This window comes from Cinclus cinclus, chromosome 13 (assembly GCF_963662255.1).
Source record: "Cinclus cinclus chromosome 13, bCinCin1.1, whole genome shotgun sequence".
Lineage (NCBI taxonomy): Eukaryota > Metazoa > Chordata > Aves > Passeriformes > Cinclidae > Cinclus > Cinclus cinclus.
Genome location: NC_085058.1, coordinates 19,475,424 through 19,494,807, shown reverse-complemented (window position 1 = coordinate 19,494,807; position 19,384 = coordinate 19,475,424). Strand labels below are relative to the sequence as shown.

The window sequence follows — 19,384 nt, the reverse complement described above, 5'->3', positions numbered from 1 at the left end:
TTGTGGTCAAGGAACTTGTGAGGTAGTCGTGGTCTAAGTAACATTAAACTGTAGCAAGAAGGCAAGAAAAAGGAATGTGGGAATATTTGGTGCCTTGATCATCAGTTGAAGGCAGAGGGATGAGAAAGATCTTTGATGATTAATATATTTGATCTTGAAAATGATGAAAAATTCAGAAACATTAAAGTGTACTCCATCCCGGTATAATTTCTTGTGTGTTTTTGGGTCAGTATCTCTGTGCTTCCTGTACCTTATGGAAACAGTAAAAACCATGGCTAAAAAGGATCAGGGTGATAGTTTGTTTTCAGATGCTACAGGTAGCTGTTCCTGAGGGGTCTGTAAGTGCTCTTTTTTTCTGACCATCCAAGTCATCTTCCAAGTTTCTGTGTGGCTGTGGCTCAGTGAAAGGCAGCGGATCAGTTCCTGTGACAAAATTGGGATCTGTCACAAAAGCTTGGCAAAATGCTGGTTCCCCCTGGCGTGGTGTGAGGGTCTGAGTGAACACTCCCAGTACTGATCTGTTGTGAAGCCAACCAGTCTCTCCAATGCTCCTGCTTATTCCTAGCAACCCTCCCTGAGACTTGTGTAGCCAGACCACTGATTGCTGAGTAAAACGAGTGTGCAAAGTCAAGTAATCCTTGTACATCTTGAGTATTGCTTTCCCTTTCTGTGGTTCCAGATAGCAGCTGGGAGAAAGTTGGTTTGGAAAACAAAGCTGTTAGGAACTGTTTGTTTAGACACAAGGCAAAATGAAAGTGAAAAACATAATCTGTCTGTCCCCCTCCGCCTCCCACCTTCTTTTTGTTTAAAATGTCCACATGCTATTTACTTTCAGTAAACAAAAGATGTTTCTTATAAGCTGGTGTTTACTAGTAGGAGTATGTGATTTATTAGAAAACAGAGATCTTTGCTTGTGCCTATGTTTTCAAACTGGAGCAAGAGTTCATAATTTTATAGACCTTTCAAGAATAGATTTTCTAAAGCAAACAGTGAGGAACTGTTAAATTATAGCCATGTAAAACAACAGTGTAATAGTGTGATTGCTCAGTAGTAATGGCTTTATTATTCTGTAACAAATAGGAGTGGTTTGGGCAGCTGGGAAATAACGTGGCATTTCTGACATAGCTTTGGAGCTGATTCAGAGGAGAAGCCCATTTTTGATTCTTTTTTTCCTCATGTTAAGGACATAAGGAGTGTATTCCCTTACCCCGGCTTTCTTCCAGAAAAGCAATTCAGAGTTTCTCTCTAGAGCCTGAGAGCCTCACATTGTCCCTCTGAGTTAGACAGGATGTCACTCCACCAGCATTTGGGTATCTCTGTGGCTTGTTTTCTCTTTAGAGGGAGCAAGAGAGCGATTCATTCTCCCTAGAACTGTGGATGATGGGGGCTGTGTCTGTGCCTCTCTGAGGCCCTGTCTGAGCTCACAAGCCCTGCAGGACTCCCTGCACAGACAATGCAGTGTTCAGGCCAGGGGCATTGGGAGTAAGCTGCTGTGGGTGCTGCTGAACTCTTCAAACCCTTGGGCATGAGCAGAAATGTCCTCTGAGTGCCTGCCACTGTCATGTCTGGATCCTGTTTGTACCTCATCTACTCCTTGCTTCTCACATGAAGCTTGAGCAAGTTGGGGTGCCAGATGCCTTGCCTGCCTCTGTCTTCTACATGTTGTTACCTCTGGATGTTGATGATGTTGCAAATGGCTGTGGGAGGACAGTTTGTGCTCCCTTGTGCAGCTCTGCCAGCTGTGGCTGCGTCAGTCACTTTGTCACTGCAGGTAGTGAGTGTGAGGCACGAGAGGCTGGGTGGTCTCAGCTGCAGCTCCTGCTTTCTCCAGCTTTGCAGCTCCCGTGTGTGAGAATGCCTGTCTGGAGCCTGGGTGGGATCCCTGACAGATGCATGCATGGTGCCCTGGCCCTCCTCCAGCACCCAGTCATTGCAGTGACTCTGCTGAGACACATGTGTTGAAAGGAACCCATCTCCTGTGTTTATTCCTTTCTTTCTCCTGGTTCTCAACTTTTGCCTGGTATTATTAGGCTTATTTCTGGCTGCTCTACACATGTGCCTGACAGCAGCTTAGTTGGGCTCTTGGAAGAAATTATCTGTGCAAAGAGAGCCATGGCTTGTAATGAAATAGCTTTACAGTGACATAGTTTTAGTGCTGCAGTGTGTCTCTGCTGGTTTTCAGGTTTTTCCTGGGCTAAAAATATGGCTCATTAAGACTTCTTGATGTAACCATATTTTAAAGATATTCCTGTGTGTTATTGCAAAGTGATTTAACTGATACTGCATTTGGAGACCTACTTTGTAGGATCCTTTATCTGAAGAGGAAGTTGAGGAGAGAATTAAGAGGTGTGTGTGTATGATTCTGATGGTGAGGATGTGGTGCTGGCATGGAAGTTTGGGAGGGCTTGGGAGCTGCACTGGTGCCTGGTGCTGACTGATCAAAGCCACCGAGCCAGCTACTTCCATTTCTGGCCTCCACTGCCCCTGGACAACAAGAGAGTCAGAACTGCACGGCAAAGGGTTTTACCACCTATTTCATTTGAAGCTGGATGCACTTGAGATGTGTTGAACAAATGGACAGTAGCCTTTCTTCTCCCTGGGGACAGCTTTTACATGGATGGGAAGCTACAGATGGGGCCCAAGGCAGAAATGCAAATAGGCAGGGCTGTGATACGAAGCATTTGGCAGCATCACAGGCTTAAAAGCTTCGTCCCCACGGCTGCTTGATCCTGCTTTCTCAGTTGTGCTGACACAGCTGGTTGTGGGCTGTACTGAGAACTGTGCGAGGGGAGCTTTGACCTCAAAACTGTGGGATTAGGGCCTTTGCTGCTGGCACTGTGAGGCTGTCCCAGCCCGGGCCTTCCCAGAGCTGCTGTTGAGAAGCTCTCAGAGATGTACTCGCTGTGGTTACAGCTTTGCAAAGAGCAGCAGCGAGCACAAACAGCTAATTAGTTTTTATAACCCTCTTTTGTTTGCTTTTGAAGACATGAGTCCTTCGTTTGCTTGCCTGGCTCCCGTTCAGTGTGGTGCCAATGTCAGCGCGGGTGTGTGAAGCTCAGGTTACGTGGGGAGAGTTCAGACAGCTTTGGTTTCAGCACAGGTCTTGTCCCTGAGCTGTTCCAGCACTTTCCTGACAGGAGGCAATCGGTGTTGGAGCAGGTTTGGCCCTGAGACTATGAAAAAAAAATGGGTTTGAGGGGCAGATCTCCCCCAGTAATGAGTTCAGTGGTGGGCTGTTTTTTGTAGATGAAAAGGTCAGATCTGTTGCCTGAGTTATGTAGAAATGTTTTGTTCTGGAGCAGCCTGCTCCTGATGAACTGCTGTCTGCTGAGCTGCCAGCCACTACTCTAAACAGTGTTTTTCCTACATATTCCTTATCAGTAAATGTTGGAGAGGTCACTTTTCCCTAAATACTCCATTTTTGAGTGTTGAAGAATTTACTTTTTAGGTATGCTCATTTGAGGCTCTGAAGTTTTGATTTCATATCAGCAATTTGGACAGCTTTAAACCCGCCTGGTTTTGAGCCTGCCCTAGTTCGAGTTGGGTTTTAATCACAAGTTTTAACAAATTGAGTGTATTGAAAACATTCTCAGTGAAACACCCTCTTTTCTTTTCTCAGAAGTCTTTAGCTGTCTGCAAGAAACAATATTTTAATTGAAGCCATGATAAAAGCAGAGAGGCAGCAGTTGTTGTAAAGCTTAATTTATTAAACAGCCTTGTTTTTAATGCAAAAAAAATCTGTAAAGGAAAAAAAAAAGCTACGCGCTTTAAAACTGTCAAAATAAAACCTACAACTTTGAAGTCTTAAAATACTTTGGGAAATGCTGAATGTTTTTGACTGGTTATATGGAACAGCTGAACTGACTTAACTGGAACAAAATTAGAGGAACAAAGAGGTTTTGTTTCCAGAGAGTATTCTTTGCCCTTTGACAGCGCTGTCTGGCTCACACTCCGAGTTAGATACATGGAGCAGGTCACTGTCAGCTTCTCTCCCCTCCTTTGATTAGACTTTCCACATAGCCAGCTCCACTGGAACAACAATAATATGGTTACAAAAGAGCAAAAATTACAGGAAGATTCAGGAGCAAGAGCAGAATCTGAACCTGCTGTAAGTGTTGGGTTGTTTGTTTTTTTTTTTTTTTTTTAAGGAGTCTGAGTCTCATATTAATGGTGCCACATGTCAATACTGAGTTTGGGGGTACCTTGGGCTAGCAGGGCTTTTCCTGGCTGGTGATCGATGTTGCATCCCACACAACTGGATCTTATCAGTATGGTCTTGAAGTAAGAGGCTTGTTTTCCATGGAAGATGCTCTGAAAGTCTCGCAGTAAACTTCCTGTGTACCCAGCAGCTTTCATCACCAAAAGGGTGAGAGGTTGTCTGTGCACAGGGGGTACCCCTGACTTGGGACTGGCACTCTGGCTTTGGGAGGTGCTCATGTGCTCTGTTCTTCTGTCATTCCAGGCTATTTGCCTGAAAACAGCCTCTCTGGAAAGTCTGTCTTCTGTTAAGGAAGGGCAGACAGCAGGACGAGATGAGCAGCTGAGAGACGGGGCTCTTGTTTCCATGCAAATATCCTATAAAGAACAAAAGAGGGGAAGAAGAGTGTTCAGAGATGGGGTCTGCCAGCAGAAGGGCTCCAAAGTTGTTTTCCACAAGTAGCATCAAGTCCATGTGAATGTAATTTTTACACTGTTGTTGCTGTGGGTCTCATGGGTGAGTCACAGATGCTGCTTTTGTTTTGGACTTCTCAGGGGCTAAATCCTCCTCTCTGTGGGAATTTTGCTGCTGAATTCACTACCAGAGAATTAGGGCTTTTAGGATCTGGTGCTGAAATGAGTTACCTAATCTCAATTGTACAAGAGGTAGGATGCAAATGAACACAAGAGGTGCCTTGTGTGCCCCTGGGTGTGACACTGTGTCTGGCTCTGAGGATGCTGAGGGCATTTCAGTGGCTGTAGGACTGCACTGTGGTTTCTTTCCCAGTGCATGGGAGAGTGCTTACTTCCCTCTCTGTGGCACCTGAGTATGCTGGGAAGGTGTCAGGGTGGGAAGCCCTGTGTGCCAGCTAAGACCAAGAAAAACAGTGTTGTGAGTAGCAGTCTCAGCCTTGCTGGAGTTCACTTTGAAGGTCTTGGGCAGGAGTTGGGACTGGAGATAAAGACAGCCCTGTGATGTGCTTGAATTGATGTGTCAATGTCAAAGATCTCTTGGTGATCACTGCTATTCACTGCAGCAGGAGCTGGGGTGGTTTAAGACTTGGCTGCTCAGAGCTGCCTGTAGTAGAGGGAACCAGATTGATAATAAAGGCAGCAGGAGTAAATGTACATCTGCCCCTTCCATCGCTGCCCCCAGCAAGGCAGAAACTTCCCTTCATCAGCATTCAGGTCCTTTTCACCTATGGGTATCTAGTTGAGTTGCAAGCTAGTTCAATGCTAGAGCAGATGCACACTGAATTTAGTAGCTTGCTTAGAAATAAGTATCAGCAAGATGTCAGAGAGGTTAGGCTCATTATGAGATCTCATTAATTCTGTGAAATACCCTGTAGAGAATATATTAATATTCTTATTCTGTTGACATATATTAACATATATAATAGTTGTATAATTGTTACTAATAATTATGATAATAATAAGCTTCTACTCATAGACACGTCAAAATGGATGTTCAGAAGTCCCTGTAGGTGCTTCTAACCCACAGTTGATGGACAGAGGTGCTGGTGCTTACAGTGTGGTGAGAAGTGCCAGTTCCTCTACCTGCTCCTTCATGAGGGTAATGTGAGCCTGGAGCCCAGATTTCAGAGGTACAGACGCTGTCTGTGCTGCTTGGTTGGGTCAGGCAGTTTGGGTCAGGAAGTTCCTATGCTCCTGGTTGGAAATTACTGTTCCCTACCCTGGCATTTGCTGCCATTCAGTAGAAGCACCTGAGTTTGATGTGCCTGCTCTTGTGCCATTGCAGTGGTGCAAAAGTAAAAGTCACCTTCAGCCTAAAACTTTGGTTTGCAGAAGCCCATTCTGCTTTGCTTGCAAAGGGATCACTGTCAGTGACAGTCTCATCCAGGGGTCTTCTTTCTAACCAACTCCAGGCTTTTCAGATCCCTCCCCTAGATGAGATAAAGGTCTTGGTTGTGTGTGTTATGTGTGTGTAGTTGCCACCCTACTAGGCCAAATCTTGCCATTAGTTCTAACAGAAAACCAGAGGGTGCCCTGATTTTTAAATCGTTAGAAGAACTCAAAGACACATGGATCTTGAAAGGTTCGGGATTAAAATGTGTTCTTCTGTTTTCTTAAATATAAGACCTGCTAACAAGCACACAGAGACCCACAGTGATTACAATTCAAAGCTTGGTTCAAAGGGTAAAGATCTTCTTGATTTATTGGAGAACATTATTCTGTGGCATATCTGAAAGCCAGATACAGGGTGACAAACCAGTAAGATTATGGCAAAGCAGTAATATTCAGGATTGTCCAAAGAAAGATTAACATTTCCAGCTAGCTTTTACTGATGTAAATTGCCACCCGCTGTGTTGCAATAAAGAGCAGAAATAACTAAATATGAAATGCTGACTCGTAAAGGGGAGTCATCTAAAGTGCTTTGTGTTGCAAGATTTCATGAAAATGGTTTTGAAATGTTCTGCTGCATTTACCTTACAGAGAGGCCAGTTGTGCCAGCTGGCAGGTGCTCTCAGCAGTGCATCATCCTGGAGCTGTTTGGGGTGGAGCCTGAGCACTGGAACATCCTGTCCAGCTTGCAGAGGTCAAAACAGGATTGTTCCCACTAGTGCCTTTTTTTCTTTTATTTTCTTTCTTTTTTTTAAATAAATAATTTTTAAAGGCTTTGTCCAGTGCAGTTATAAAAGTCTCCAGCTTGGTTTCAGTCTCTTTTTTCTGGGCAACAGTTCCAAATCACTCCCTTCCCTGGCAGGGGGATGGCTCTCTAAAGTACATCTTAGGGTTCCTGGCCTTTAGGATCAATGCAAGTTGTGTTCAGTGAAGATCTCTTTCATTAAGTTCATATTATACGCTATAAAGGACATTTTTCTTCCTAGTGTGACCCCATTGCTCTGTGTTGTAGGTAACTTGCATGTGACCCCTGTTACAGTTCTTGTTTCCTTTATGAATTACTCTTTCCACTGCTCCCATTGTTAATCCTTATCTGTTTTGGGTTTTTGTGATATGTTGGATCTTTTTTTTTTTTTCTTTTCTCTTTTTTCAGTAGCCTGCATTAAAGTTGTGTGTTCTATACAGCAGACATCTTGGGCTTGAGTTTTGGTTTTTTGTGTTTGTGAAGTATCCAGTACAGTTTTGCAAGGCCATCCTGAGCTAAACAATGTACACCTTGTCCTGCTAAAGCTTAGAGGTTATGATTTCCCTGAGTTTTGCCAAGACCCTGCTGGGCTGGGTCCAAAAGGTGAATTCAGACATCCCCCAGCTTCTCTAGAACTTTGTTTCCAGCTTCAATCCTTGCGTTCTCTCCCCTCAGTCTAATTAAACCCCCTGTAACGAATGCTGTGAAGCCAGCTGCCATGCTTTGGCAGGTAGCAAGCACAGGGCAGTGGAACCTCCAGCTAATCCATCGATGCTATGAAGTCATAAGAATCTTGTTAATTTTTAAAAAGCCCTTGATGCCCACTAATCCAAATCAATTTTAATTTCTTTCATAAAGTCGTGCTTCCATTTAAGCTTCAGCTAAGAATTACAGCTAATTTGTTCGATTTTATAACAGTATAATTGAAAAAGTGATTTTAATGTCCTGGCAACCATATTCCCTTTCTTTGGTTGTTAATGAAAGAATCCATTAAAGTTAAATGATTTGGGCACAGATTCAAGTTGAATCGCCTGAATATTCTAGGGGAGTGTTTCTGACCATCTGCTGCTCTGTCATTGGTGTTTGTGTTGTAAATGGGACCGAGAGAAGGACTTCACAGGTCTTGTTCAAACCATTAAGCATAAAATATAATTTTAATTTTCTGATCTCAATGTAAATAGTGGAAATACTCAGGAGAGTTGGGACTGCTCTGATCTGTGGGATCCTGCACTCATAAATATCAGTGCTGAGTAGTGCTCCCACATCCTTTCCAGGGGATCTTGTGGCTGTATTGATTACAGTACATCATTCAGCAGCAGGTTGTAAGTTCCTTTTAATGACAGGCAAGACAACTGGAAGTGGAGTCTGTGAAGGGAAAGCACACATGATGCAGTGTTTTTCCCACTGCTCGAGTCACACTCGCAGTTTCCGTCTGGCTGTGATCGGAGCGGTGGGTCCTAGGGAGGGTTGGTGAGCGGGAACAGACACAACTAATAAATTACAGCAGCTGTTGTCACTCCTGCCTCCTTTGCAGAGAGCCAGGGTGGGCGAGTCTGGATTCTGGGGCAGAGCTGGCACTCCGTGCGCAAGGCTCGTACACCCAAGCAAGGGCAGAGTCAAAGGGCTTGCGTCCTTGCTCTGTGACACACTCTTCCTCTTTGCTGCCGAGCTTTCTTGCTGTCCTTGGTGACATGCGACACGTGTGACATGCTGGGAAACAAGATGGACAGTGAACCAGGCCATGAAATTCACTGGAGGTGCCTCTGCCTTACTGGAGGTGGATGAGTCTTTGGGTGCACCATTAAAGTTGAAAGTGTGCCTGTCTTGCAGTGTGAAAAAAAAAGACAATAAGATTACAGGTGGTATGTTTCTTTTGAAATTGTGAAGTATAGCCCAAGTTTCTGGAGGTCTTTAAAACGAGGGAGAAGCAGGATGGGCTCTGTCTGCTTGCTCCACAGCTTTACACTGCATTTTTTTGTGTAAAATTTTGAGTTACAAAGGCCAAACAATTGTCTGGTAGAGAGGATGTATTAACTGGGAAGTTTGGCTGCTGGATTCAGACTTGTGGAGTAGGGACACTGTTTCATTCCTCTTCCACTTTGCCCAAGGTCTGGCATTGGGTATGCTGCCTTATTTATTTATTTATTTATTTTTAATACTTAGGGTGGTGAGAACTTGACTGATAAAGTATTCACTGTCAGAACAAAATATTTTTCCATTTAATGTATTTATATTTGTATCTTTGGAATATGCAAAGCCATTAACCTGGGGGAAAGAACTACAAAATACTCTAAAACTGTAGCCCACAGGCGAATGATTTTTGTGTATTTATTTGGCAATATTAGTTTCTGGTTAACTGACTATTCTCAAGAGGAATGATACTGAAGCTAGTATCATACTGCATACTTTTAGCTTTCTCAGGCATGAAGAGATGAAAGTATATCCTAAAAGTATGCTAAACTGAAACAGTTGAAGTATAAAAATAGGTAATGTTGTAACAGGAGATCTTCTTTCTGACTCCTCTGTGCCCTTTGCAGACAAAGTATATATATGATGAAGTAAAATCAGGAACTTGTGTATCTCACAAAAACAAAGTAACTGTGTTGCCTTTCCAACATCAGTGAAAAATGCAGGAAGTCGTTAGGTGTTTAAACTGGTGTTGGTGAGATCATGCAAATCCAACGCAGTTATTTTAGTCTGCAAATCTCAGGCTTATTCAGCCTGGACCCTCAGCGGCACAATTACAGTCACTGCAGCAAATGGGCCTTCTGATGTTAACACCAGCAGATAGCAAAAATAGCATTTAATAACTTTCATTAGAGTTAGTGTTTCTAGGGCTTTGGGGCTTTGCTCTTTCAAATAATTTACATAATTTGCAGGTACAAGCTGCTGTGCCAGACTGTCCATCTGATTCTCTCTCTGATCAGAGCATATTAATGCACTTGTTTGATGGTCTGTTACCAATAATTACCTTGGATTGCATTAGGAGCATTTCCAGCATTGCAGCTGGTCTGTATTTTTCACTAAGTGTATTTCAGGGCCCAATTACAGGACTCTGATGTGTTATTGTTCCAGTGCGCTTGTTCAAGCTTGTAATTTTAATGTGCCTCCACACTGTAAATCTCTGAATGCAAACCCAGGGCTCTGTCCTGAGTTCCCCATGCATCCTGTGCTCACAGCAGCTTCTGAAGGGATCGACTCAGCTGTTCCTCACTGGCTTTTTAAGAAGGAAAAGATGAGGGCCAGGAGATGGACAGTGCCTTGGAGATGTTTGTAGAGCCCAGACTGAGGTTTAGTGCTCTGTGTGGTGGGCGTGGAGTGGCTGGGAAAGGCACAGGAGCAGCTCAGTCCTCCCTGGATCAGGCAGTGGGGGGATTGTGGAGAGGCTTTCAGGGATTTGAGTGTTTAAGTCACTTTGGCATTTTGAGCATCCTTCAGTGCAAGGGAGGCTCACATTTATATTGCTCTACATGGGGATATCTCTCCCTGTTCCTCTGTGAGACACCTTGGGGAGAGGACCTGAAAAAGGCTGAGTTTAGCAAATCTAGATTTTGAAATTCTAGGCTTTCTCTGCCTTCAGAAACCCTTCTGGGGTCAGAGGGGGGAAATACAAATGCTTAACCTTTGTGAAAGTCAAGCACTTTACTGTTATAATTGCCATTGACAATTCAACACAATGAATAAATTATTACTGCTATTGATTTGTTTCATCTTTCTGGACCATTTGTTGCAGGGGATGCATCAGAATAACACACATCTCAATGAAAAGGAACTTGATCTTGAAAGTTGGTGTGGTGTTTGCTCCTATGTTAGGCATCATCTGTAAACACAGATATTTGGGCAAATCTGATGCTTCTATGGAAGCAGAAGAGCACTTAGTCCTTTCTAGAAATTGGTTGGCATTTTACTAGGCTGGAGTTTCCAGGCTGTGTGGGTTGGTGGTTTCATGCTCTTGGGTGGCTGAAATGAACCTTCAGTTGACTTCAGTATTAGGAGCATCTTCAAAAATACTACCATGGAGACCATTTCAGCTGTTCTTTTTCTTTGGTGTGTGTTATATTTATGCACAAAGGTATTCACTTCCCCATGTGAAGAAAATTAATTCAATCCCAGCCTAAACAGCCCATGTATTTATTGTAATTATAGCTTTAGATGATACCATTCTTTCCAGGTATGGCCCATAAACAGCAATGCAGCGTTGCATGTGTTTTAGACATTTCTTTTGCGCCACCCCTTCTGCTCTTTTGTTTTGAACTGGGAATTTGAACAGAACAAAGGCCAGAGGCTCATGCCCAGCACTGTTCTTTGGGGAGAGTTGCATGCCCCAACTTTCTCTGGCGGTGTTCATCCTGAGTCCGATGTGTGCCAGGACTTGAGGAGCACCAATGTGCAGCCAGGCCCAAGCTGGGGAGGGACCAGGACACTGTACATACCCCATGGCTGCAGCTGGATCTGTGCAGGGTGTGAGGGGATTGCTCTTGGCACGGCCTCGTACCCAGCCCCTTGACGTGGGGACAATGTGACATTCTCCACATGCTGCCTCTTGCTGCCTGCAGTGCTGGGCTGGCACCCAGCTGCTCATGAAAGGCTGGGATCAGCTTAGTGACTGGGGATGATCTGAGAGTCCCTTGCTGCCAGCTGGATAAATAGTCCTGCAGCAGTGGGAGATGCTGCATTATTAAATAAACCATCCAGGTTGCTTATATGCAGAATTAGGATAAGGTTGGCTTCCCACTGGTGAGCACTGCTCAGCACTGGAACTGTTCTGCTCTGCCTGGATATCAAGTGTTAATAAAATGGTCTTTTCGGGAGCTCTGGAGATTAGTTTTAGGAGCCTTCTGTTCCAGAGAGGCTTAATGGGTGTTGAAGCTGTAACTTTCTTATTCCTGTTGCTGTTACAAGGTGGAAAGTTCCAGTAACATCTGGTAACTAAGCAGGGATCTTGACCCTTCTGTCTCACAGGCCTCCTTACAGTTTAATGGAAGAATGTTTTCTATTTTATTGTGCTATGGGGAGGCTGAACAAGTGATGCACAAGGGGATTTAGGTGTCCAGCTCCTCTTTCAGCCTCCCATTCTGTAGAGATCATGGGAGTGGGGTGCTCCAAGCACCAGAGCTCTGGCTCTGCTTTCAGTGCTGGTGTTGCTGAGCACCCAGCACGCAGACTGTCAGAGACCTTCCTCCAGATTTCTTTCTGGGTCACCACTTGCCAAGTGCAATTGCCCTAAAAACAGACTGAGACCAAGCTATTGACTTGTAATTGTCAATGCATAAAGTTTCCAAGAAGAAAGAGAGCTTTGTGTTGCTTTAATGGGGACACACTGAAGTATAGTCACTCTTTGAATTAGACAATGGGAACGTAAAGATTTTCTGCAGCTCTAAGAGCCTCTGAAGAGCATCGGCAGAAGGTTACATTAAGCAGAACAATGGCACAGTAGTTGGCTTGCTGAGAGGTAGGAAAACCCTTTGGAAGGAGTAACTTCACTTTTCTTCAGTGCTGTTCCCTCCCAATTAAATAAGATTAATTGTGCTGTTGAGTTCCATGAGTTCAACATCCAAAATAAATACATAAATTAAGGCAGGCGACAGTGCAGAGGCTCAAATGCAGTTTGAATTCCTGCCACCTCCTGTGGGATGTGGAGGGGAGAGAGGATCCCTTTCCTCTTAGCACCTGATATCCCACAGAACACACACGATGACCTAGCACTCTGCTTTCTTTGCCTGAGCCATTTTCTTGCTCCTGGGAAGGTTTTCTTTGGCTGGATCTCTGCAAGGTGCACAAGCCAGTTTCAAAGTGCCAGATGTCTGTGGAATAGGAAATGTGCTGGCCAAGCTCCAGGCTGAGGGACCTGCAGCACAACAGCAGCTCCCCAGGAAAATCTGTGGCTGCCAAGAACTAGAAGTGATGTCAGCTCTGGAAGTGTGTCAGATTAGAAACCCTTGTACTTTGCTCCCTGTGAAGTATTAATCTCCCAAGGCCTGTGCTGTAATGGGTCCTGTATGGCGTGGCTCAGCTTTCTTTATTTTGGGCTGGGAGTGTTGGAGGGGTTTTGCAGGAAGGCACTGGAGGCTGTCAGGGGTTTGGCCGCTTTGGCCTGGATGTCCTTCAGCTGCTCTGGGGGCCTCACTCAGCTATACTAAAGATGGGCCTCCCCTGCCTTGAAGTGAAGGTCTGAGTTTTGGAATTGTTGAGTGGGCTGAGGTTTGTGGGAGTGGTTGTGCCTTGGGATCCTGTGTGTGCCTAAATGTTTTTGGCTTTCCGCAGCTTGAATGAGTTTCTTGAAGAGAAGATAGAATTGATGGAGATGTGCTGTCAGTCTTATGGGCCTTACTCAGGGGTTGTGGATCAGGGGATTTCAGCTGGGCTAGAAAAGAAACACAGATATGCCAGTGCACTGAATCCTTTTTGGTTTCTGCCTGAATGTTTTGTTTTCACAGTAATTGCTAAACCACTCTTTCTCCTCTGCGCAAAGCCATTTTTCTCCTGTTGAACAGTAACCTTTTATTTGCTCGTGCTGAGTAGCAGAGCTCAAGGGCATGTTTACTGCTGATAGCCAAAATTTCACCAGAACACACATCTGCCTTGTCTAGGTTTTTCCACCTTGATTTAAGTGGTTAAACCTCAGGGGAGGGGAAGGGAAATAGCCCTGTGTGCAAGGATACAGGTGGGGATTTGTGCTGTTCTTAGTCGTGGAGTGACAGCTCCCAGCTCTGTGGGCTTGGAGTATTGCATGTCCTGAATGTAAAAACACTGCTGTGAGGGTCTCACCTCTGCCCAAGTAATTGCATTGTCAGCAATCTGTCAGACCTTTCTGTGTTGCTTGCTCACACTTCACCTGCTTAGTTATAGATTTGAAATTAAAACCCAACAGAATCTGTTCTTTTTCACCTTTACTCAGTGGTACATTGGGCTATTCCTGCCTCCCTTTGATGTTGGCAAGAGGAGATGATAGGACTGGGGTTTGGCTGGACGCTGAGATGTGTGACTGGGGAAGGGCTGTTGGCTGGTTTAATGTGGATTTTCAGATGCCTGCCTTGGATCTGAACTCAGGCTGGCAGGGGCTGTGCTCCTGTGGAGGGCAGAGGACAGCTTTGTGCCTTGAAGATTTGATGACCTTTGTTCATTTGAAACGCCCTGTTTTTTTACACCACTCAACAGGAGACTTTTTAATTTACTTCACTGGGCCTAGATGCTGGAGGTGGATGGATGGCTGATGGAAGTGAGGAAATAGATGGGAGAAAAAGAACATTTTCTCCTGGACTCTTTTTATGCATAATGTAGCCTAGGGGTCAGCAACACGGAGGAGAGTGAAAAAACCCTGCAGAGCCTGGGTCAGAAAATACAGTTTTCAAGGGGACCAAAATGCTTTTAATTTGCTATGTCAAAGGCTCTCCATTCCAGGGCATGCTCTGTGTTTGAATACATCTACATTTCCCCCAGAACTCTGTATGTGAATGCACAAGTGTGTCATGTGTTTCTACATGTGAGTGTGTACTTGTACCTACATTTATGATCTGAAAGCAGTTACTGCCCACCTTGGAATAGCTCAGCAGCTGAAACTACTTCCAGGAGGAGTCAAAAGCAAAAAGCTGTTTGGCTCCAAAGCACAGGTCTGTAGCTGGAACACCTGCCTAGGACTGATGTGCAAAAAGCTCTTCTGGCTCCTGTCTTGGAAGCCACCTTGACTACATTCATGACAGCATCACCTCTGGCAGGTAAGGGAGTGGAGGTGAGCAGGAGGCTGCACAAGTACATGGCTCTGTGCTTAACCAGGGTCCTATCCATTTCTGTCACTGTAGGATGAAGAATGGAGGTTGTAAGTAGTCAGCAGCTTCTGTAAGCACTTAACATTCCTGATTTCATTTGTCTTTGATCTCACTTGGACTAATTTTACTCTCTTCTGATCCCTTCCCTTGAAGGGGCTTTTATCTCATTGTCAGGCTTGCTAATTTAGTGTAGTGTTTTGAACCAGACCTCCTCCTACGTTTTCAGAGCCTGGAAGGTATTTTTTTCCTTAATCAGGGTGTGCTTATGCAGTTCTTTAAACATCTTGGGACAAAAGTCATACTGGGGCTTTTTGCAATGCCAAGTCTGCACTCTGGACCCTGCTGCTCATTTGCTGTATGTGCAAATGGCTTGTCACCAAAATCTTGCAGTATTTTGAGGCCAAAAGAGCAGGAAGGAGGGCTGGATGATTCAGGACAGGTCAGAGCTGTCTGGTGTTGGGTGGCAACTTCATTTGCCCAGCTGGAGGCCTTCCCAGCAGGCTGTGTTAAATAATAAACAAGGAGGGGTGGTCACATATGTTTGACCAACCAAGTAGAAGCTTGGATCCAGGTAGGTTTGCACTTTGGGGAAAAGTGACAGTTGATTTAGGGATATAGAAACACCACCACATGTTTTTGAAAGCAAATACTTTTTCTTTGATGGAAAGTATGTTCTGTTCTTACCCTGCTACAAGCAGGTTGAGTTGACTTTTTAGGGAATTGAAGTTTGAGAGGCTGATAATTGCTTCTTACTGTGGGCAGCTGCACTGCAGGTCCCTTCTCTATTCATGGCTGTCCCCTCGCACTTCACCTTTGGAAGAGGAGGAGTATTTTCAGCAAAATGCTATTCTAATTGCTATCTGAAGAAACTACAAAACAGGACAGATACACAGGCTGTCTCCCCAAAAGATGTTTCTAAAGATGGCAGATGTAAGGAAAGGCAAAGAATGAAGACTTTGCCCAACAAAGTTTCAGGTCTTTTGGAATAAGTTCTGCACGCAGCCTTTGCCATAGCAGCCCTGCCTCTGCAGAGGTGCTGTGTGCACCCAGGCTGCCTGAGCCCTGGTGACATGCTGCCTGCAGCAGCTCCTACAGGGACATCCCTTCAGAGAAGTGTCTGTGTCACTGCTCCTCCATGGATGAGGGTTCTCATGACAGCATCCGAGTGTGCCTCCTGTCCTGAGCTCAGCTGAGCTTTTTCCAGCTGTTAACCCTCTCCTGTGCTTGTCCATGTCACCTGCACAGGTATTTGGTGTGCTAAATTTCTCACTACTTCATATGGTTTTTTGGTACCTGCTGTCTTGTATGAAAGGCTTCCAGAGGCAGTGTCTTTCCAGTACATCTGGGGCAGCCTTTCAGCTTCATGTTCCCCTGCTTCTATCCTCCTGGGGAATCTCTGAGCTCTGTAGCTTGCTGTGATCCTCAAAGGATCAATCTGCCCTAGGAGACATGAATGGGCAGAATTGTCCTACAGGAGGAGACTTGGTGACATTTGCCTGAACTGGACCTGCCAGGACTGTGCTGGCTGACAAATCCAGGAATTCCACTGTGGTGTGTACACACTGGGAGCTCACTGTCTGCTGCTTTGCCTGTGCTTTGTCCCTGCAGAGTGTGAGATAGCAGCATGGTGGAAACATCCATGATGGTAAACCCTAAATCCAGGACTTGCAGGTAGCTCTGTGTTGGCAGTGGCTGCCCCTTTGTCATGGAGTACAGAGCCTGGCTGTTGTGCAGACTGTGACATGGGCATCTCTGCATCCTGCTGGAAGTCTTTGGGGGCTGGGAGATTGCGCCCTGGATGTCCCAGTGAAGGTGACAGAAGAGGGTCTGTTCTGTCCCATAACAATGGCAATCAACAGGCAGGGTTCTTGTGTGGCCTCCTCATCACTGAAGAGACAGAGCTGGCCAGCACCAAGTTCTCAGTGGTCATTGTACAACGCAGCAGTGGTGACAAACCTGACAAGTTCCTGTCCCCGTGGGCACTGAATTGGCCACACGTGGGGACAGGGTTAGGCCTTTCCTTCCAAGGGCACCTGTGGTTTCCAGCACACGCCTTGAAATAATTCCATCTCCCTGCATATGTAATTTTGCGTGTCATTGCCCCTAATTGCATGCTTAACACACACTCTTTTAAAGTGCAGCCCTTTAATCAGCAGTAGGTAGTAGCAGGTTTAATAGGGTGTTTGAATTCCTATAAAATTAATCTGTAGCTTTCTGCGATAGGAGACGGGCAGGGAGCCATGTGGTTCATATCCAGTGTTGATAAACTTGTTATAGAGGCAGGAAACATTTCTGATTGGAGCAGTGACAAAATAATTTGGAGCAGAGCCATAAAAAGAGTGGATGGTGATGGTTTGAGCACAGCAGAGATTGAAATTGCTGGTGTGTGGAAGCAGCGCTGCCAGCTAACATTGACTTAGTGTCTCTGGAGAACTCTAACGGCAAATGCATTTTATTAATGGCAATATTCTTTTAGGAAATGCTGAGCATTGTTTCAGGGGTGGAGCCCCCTTGAGTACGTGGGTTTGGAAGTTGGCCAGACCAAGATCTGTTCAGCTGAGCTTGTTGCTGGTCACTGCTCTGGCCTCTGGCTGCAGCAGGAAGGTTGCCTAAGGGCATGTGCTGGGTACTGTCTGCTAACAATTGGAATATCCTTTTCTAGTGGGGAAAATGCATCCATCCATTCTCGCTCTGGATTCACCTATATGGGATAAAATGCTCAGAGACAGCAGGTCATGTTTTTAACCATTTTTTATTGTCTTTCCTTTGAAATGTGTTTCCCAGAACATGAACATCAGTGAGAGCTGCTGCTTTCCCAGCTGCACTTGAGCTCTTGCTGCCAGTAAGAGGGGGAGCTGCTCTTACTAAGTTGTGGTCATTGGCATTGGAGTACCACATGGAGCTTTGATACTTTTCCTTGCACTAAATTGTCTTGTGGGGGTTGATCAGCCTCGGAGGAAGCTCTGATGTGCAGGTGAGAGGGGAGCCTGCCATGGGCAGCTGTGGCAGGTTGGGGCTCTTACTGCATCTTCTGTGCTTGCTCCTACTGTTGGCATCTCTTCACCCTCTTCCAGCTGCTTTCTGCTTGAATCCAGCATGGAAACAAGTGTGGACAGCAGGGGTGGCTGCTGGGCCCATTGAGAATGGTAGAAGTGGTGTAGGTTGTACAGCCATAGGGATGGGGCATGAACAGTACAGTGAACAGGAGTCATGGGCTGTGCTGGTCACCCAACAGGGCTGAATTTCACCTGGTACCTCCAGCCATGGTTCCTTTGCTGTGTAAAACTGGGATGTTATTAAATCCAGGAAAGTAACTCCCACTGTAACACTGTATTTTCTTTGCAGGGAGGCTGTCGGAGGGGGATTCTCTGGAGCTGAGCTGTAGTGCTGGTCCTGCAAAGGTGATACTGGAGCCAAACCAAGTGGTGATTTTGGACTGTAACCTGACCCCCGTTGAGCAAGTGATCAATATCACATGGAAGAAGAATGGGTTTCCGTTAGTGGAGCAGGAACATCTCCATGTGCTTCCAAATGGATCGCTCTTCATCTCATCCCAGGCTGTGGCAAAGGACAGTAAATATCCTGAGAGGGCTGGTGCTGAGGGTAATTATTCCTGCGTGTCTCACACCTCCCTAGGGACTGTCACCAGTCAAACAGCTGCAGTCAGATTTTCAAGTAAGTGTTCTGAGGGTTTTGTTGCTTTTCTTTCCTTCCCCTCCTGGTATTTATACAGAAATCTGTTTCCTCGGGAGCTTGAGATAAGATGTCTGTGAAATAAATATATTGGTATAGGTGGGATTGCAGATAGTCCACAAATAAGCAGTGGTGTCTTCCTGTTATCCCACTGTTAACATCCTGTGTAACTCTCCAGGTAAGTGCCATCAGCTAGGGATTAAAAACAAGACCCCCCGCCCCCCCTCTCTCCAAAAGACAGTGCTTATTTTTGCAGAGAACTTCAGAGCCCTGAGTGCAGCACCCTGTGCTTGGAGAGGTGGCTGTGGTGGGCTCTGGCTGTGGCAGCTTGTGAAGTGATTATCTCTTTTTATAGAAGAGATGAAAGAAAGGGCTCTTCAGGGCAGCTTTTGTTTGGATCCAGAAGGACACTCCAAGATCTGAACTGCTGAATCTCTACAGAGTTAGACAATAAAATTCCTTTGTATTCAGGCTTGGCTCCTGGGGCTATTTTAAGTGAGTGCAAATAAATAGGTGAGGCTATTATTGACTGCCAAATAGGTTAGGCTAGAAAATAATGCAAATACCGTAACACTTGTATAAATGTTGCTGAAAACAGCTGCACATCACACCATGGGAGTTGGGGGGGGGGGGGGAGGTGTGTGAAGATGCAGAGAGAATGTCCTGACACCCCCTTTACACTGGGATGTTTTTAGGCTCTGGTACCCCAGACAGGGCTGTACAGGTATGGCCAAGTGAGTGTTTCAGTCTATGAGCACTGTGTTGTAGAAACTAGAACTGCTCATGAAGCTTTGCCAGATGAGGGGAACATCTTTGACCTTTGCAACATATCCACCTTTTCTGCTCAGAAAATGCTAAGCATGCAGTCAGGGATCTTGCAAACAGGTATTGTTTGGGAGGAGGTGGAAGTCCTGGAAGTCATTAGTCCAGCTGGATTTATTTAGCTGCTCCTGCCTCAGTCCCAGACAGCCTAGGTTAGGATATGTTTATTCCCTTTTAGGGGCGACTTATGTTGAAGTGTGTGCTGTGTCTCTTGCCCAGTGGCAGTGGGCTGTTTCTCTTTTATGGTCCTGGGTTTATTGTTTGGTGTCTTACGAGTCAGAACAGTGAAGACATCTCA

At 45.3% G+C, this 19,384-nt stretch overlaps 1 protein-coding gene across 1 annotated transcript in view; it reads left to right on the top strand.

Moving 5' to 3' along the window:
- Positions 1-19,384, top strand: part of IGDCC4 (immunoglobulin superfamily DCC subclass member 4) — an 84,341-nt gene that overhangs the window by 11,918 nt on the left and 53,039 nt on the right. Inside the window, exon 2 of the mRNA XM_062501523.1 lies at positions 17,917-18,246. Within this exon, the coding sequence (XP_062357507.1) occupies positions 17,917-18,246 (330 nt within the window). The remainder of the gene's footprint in view (positions 1-17,916; positions 18,247-19,384) is intronic.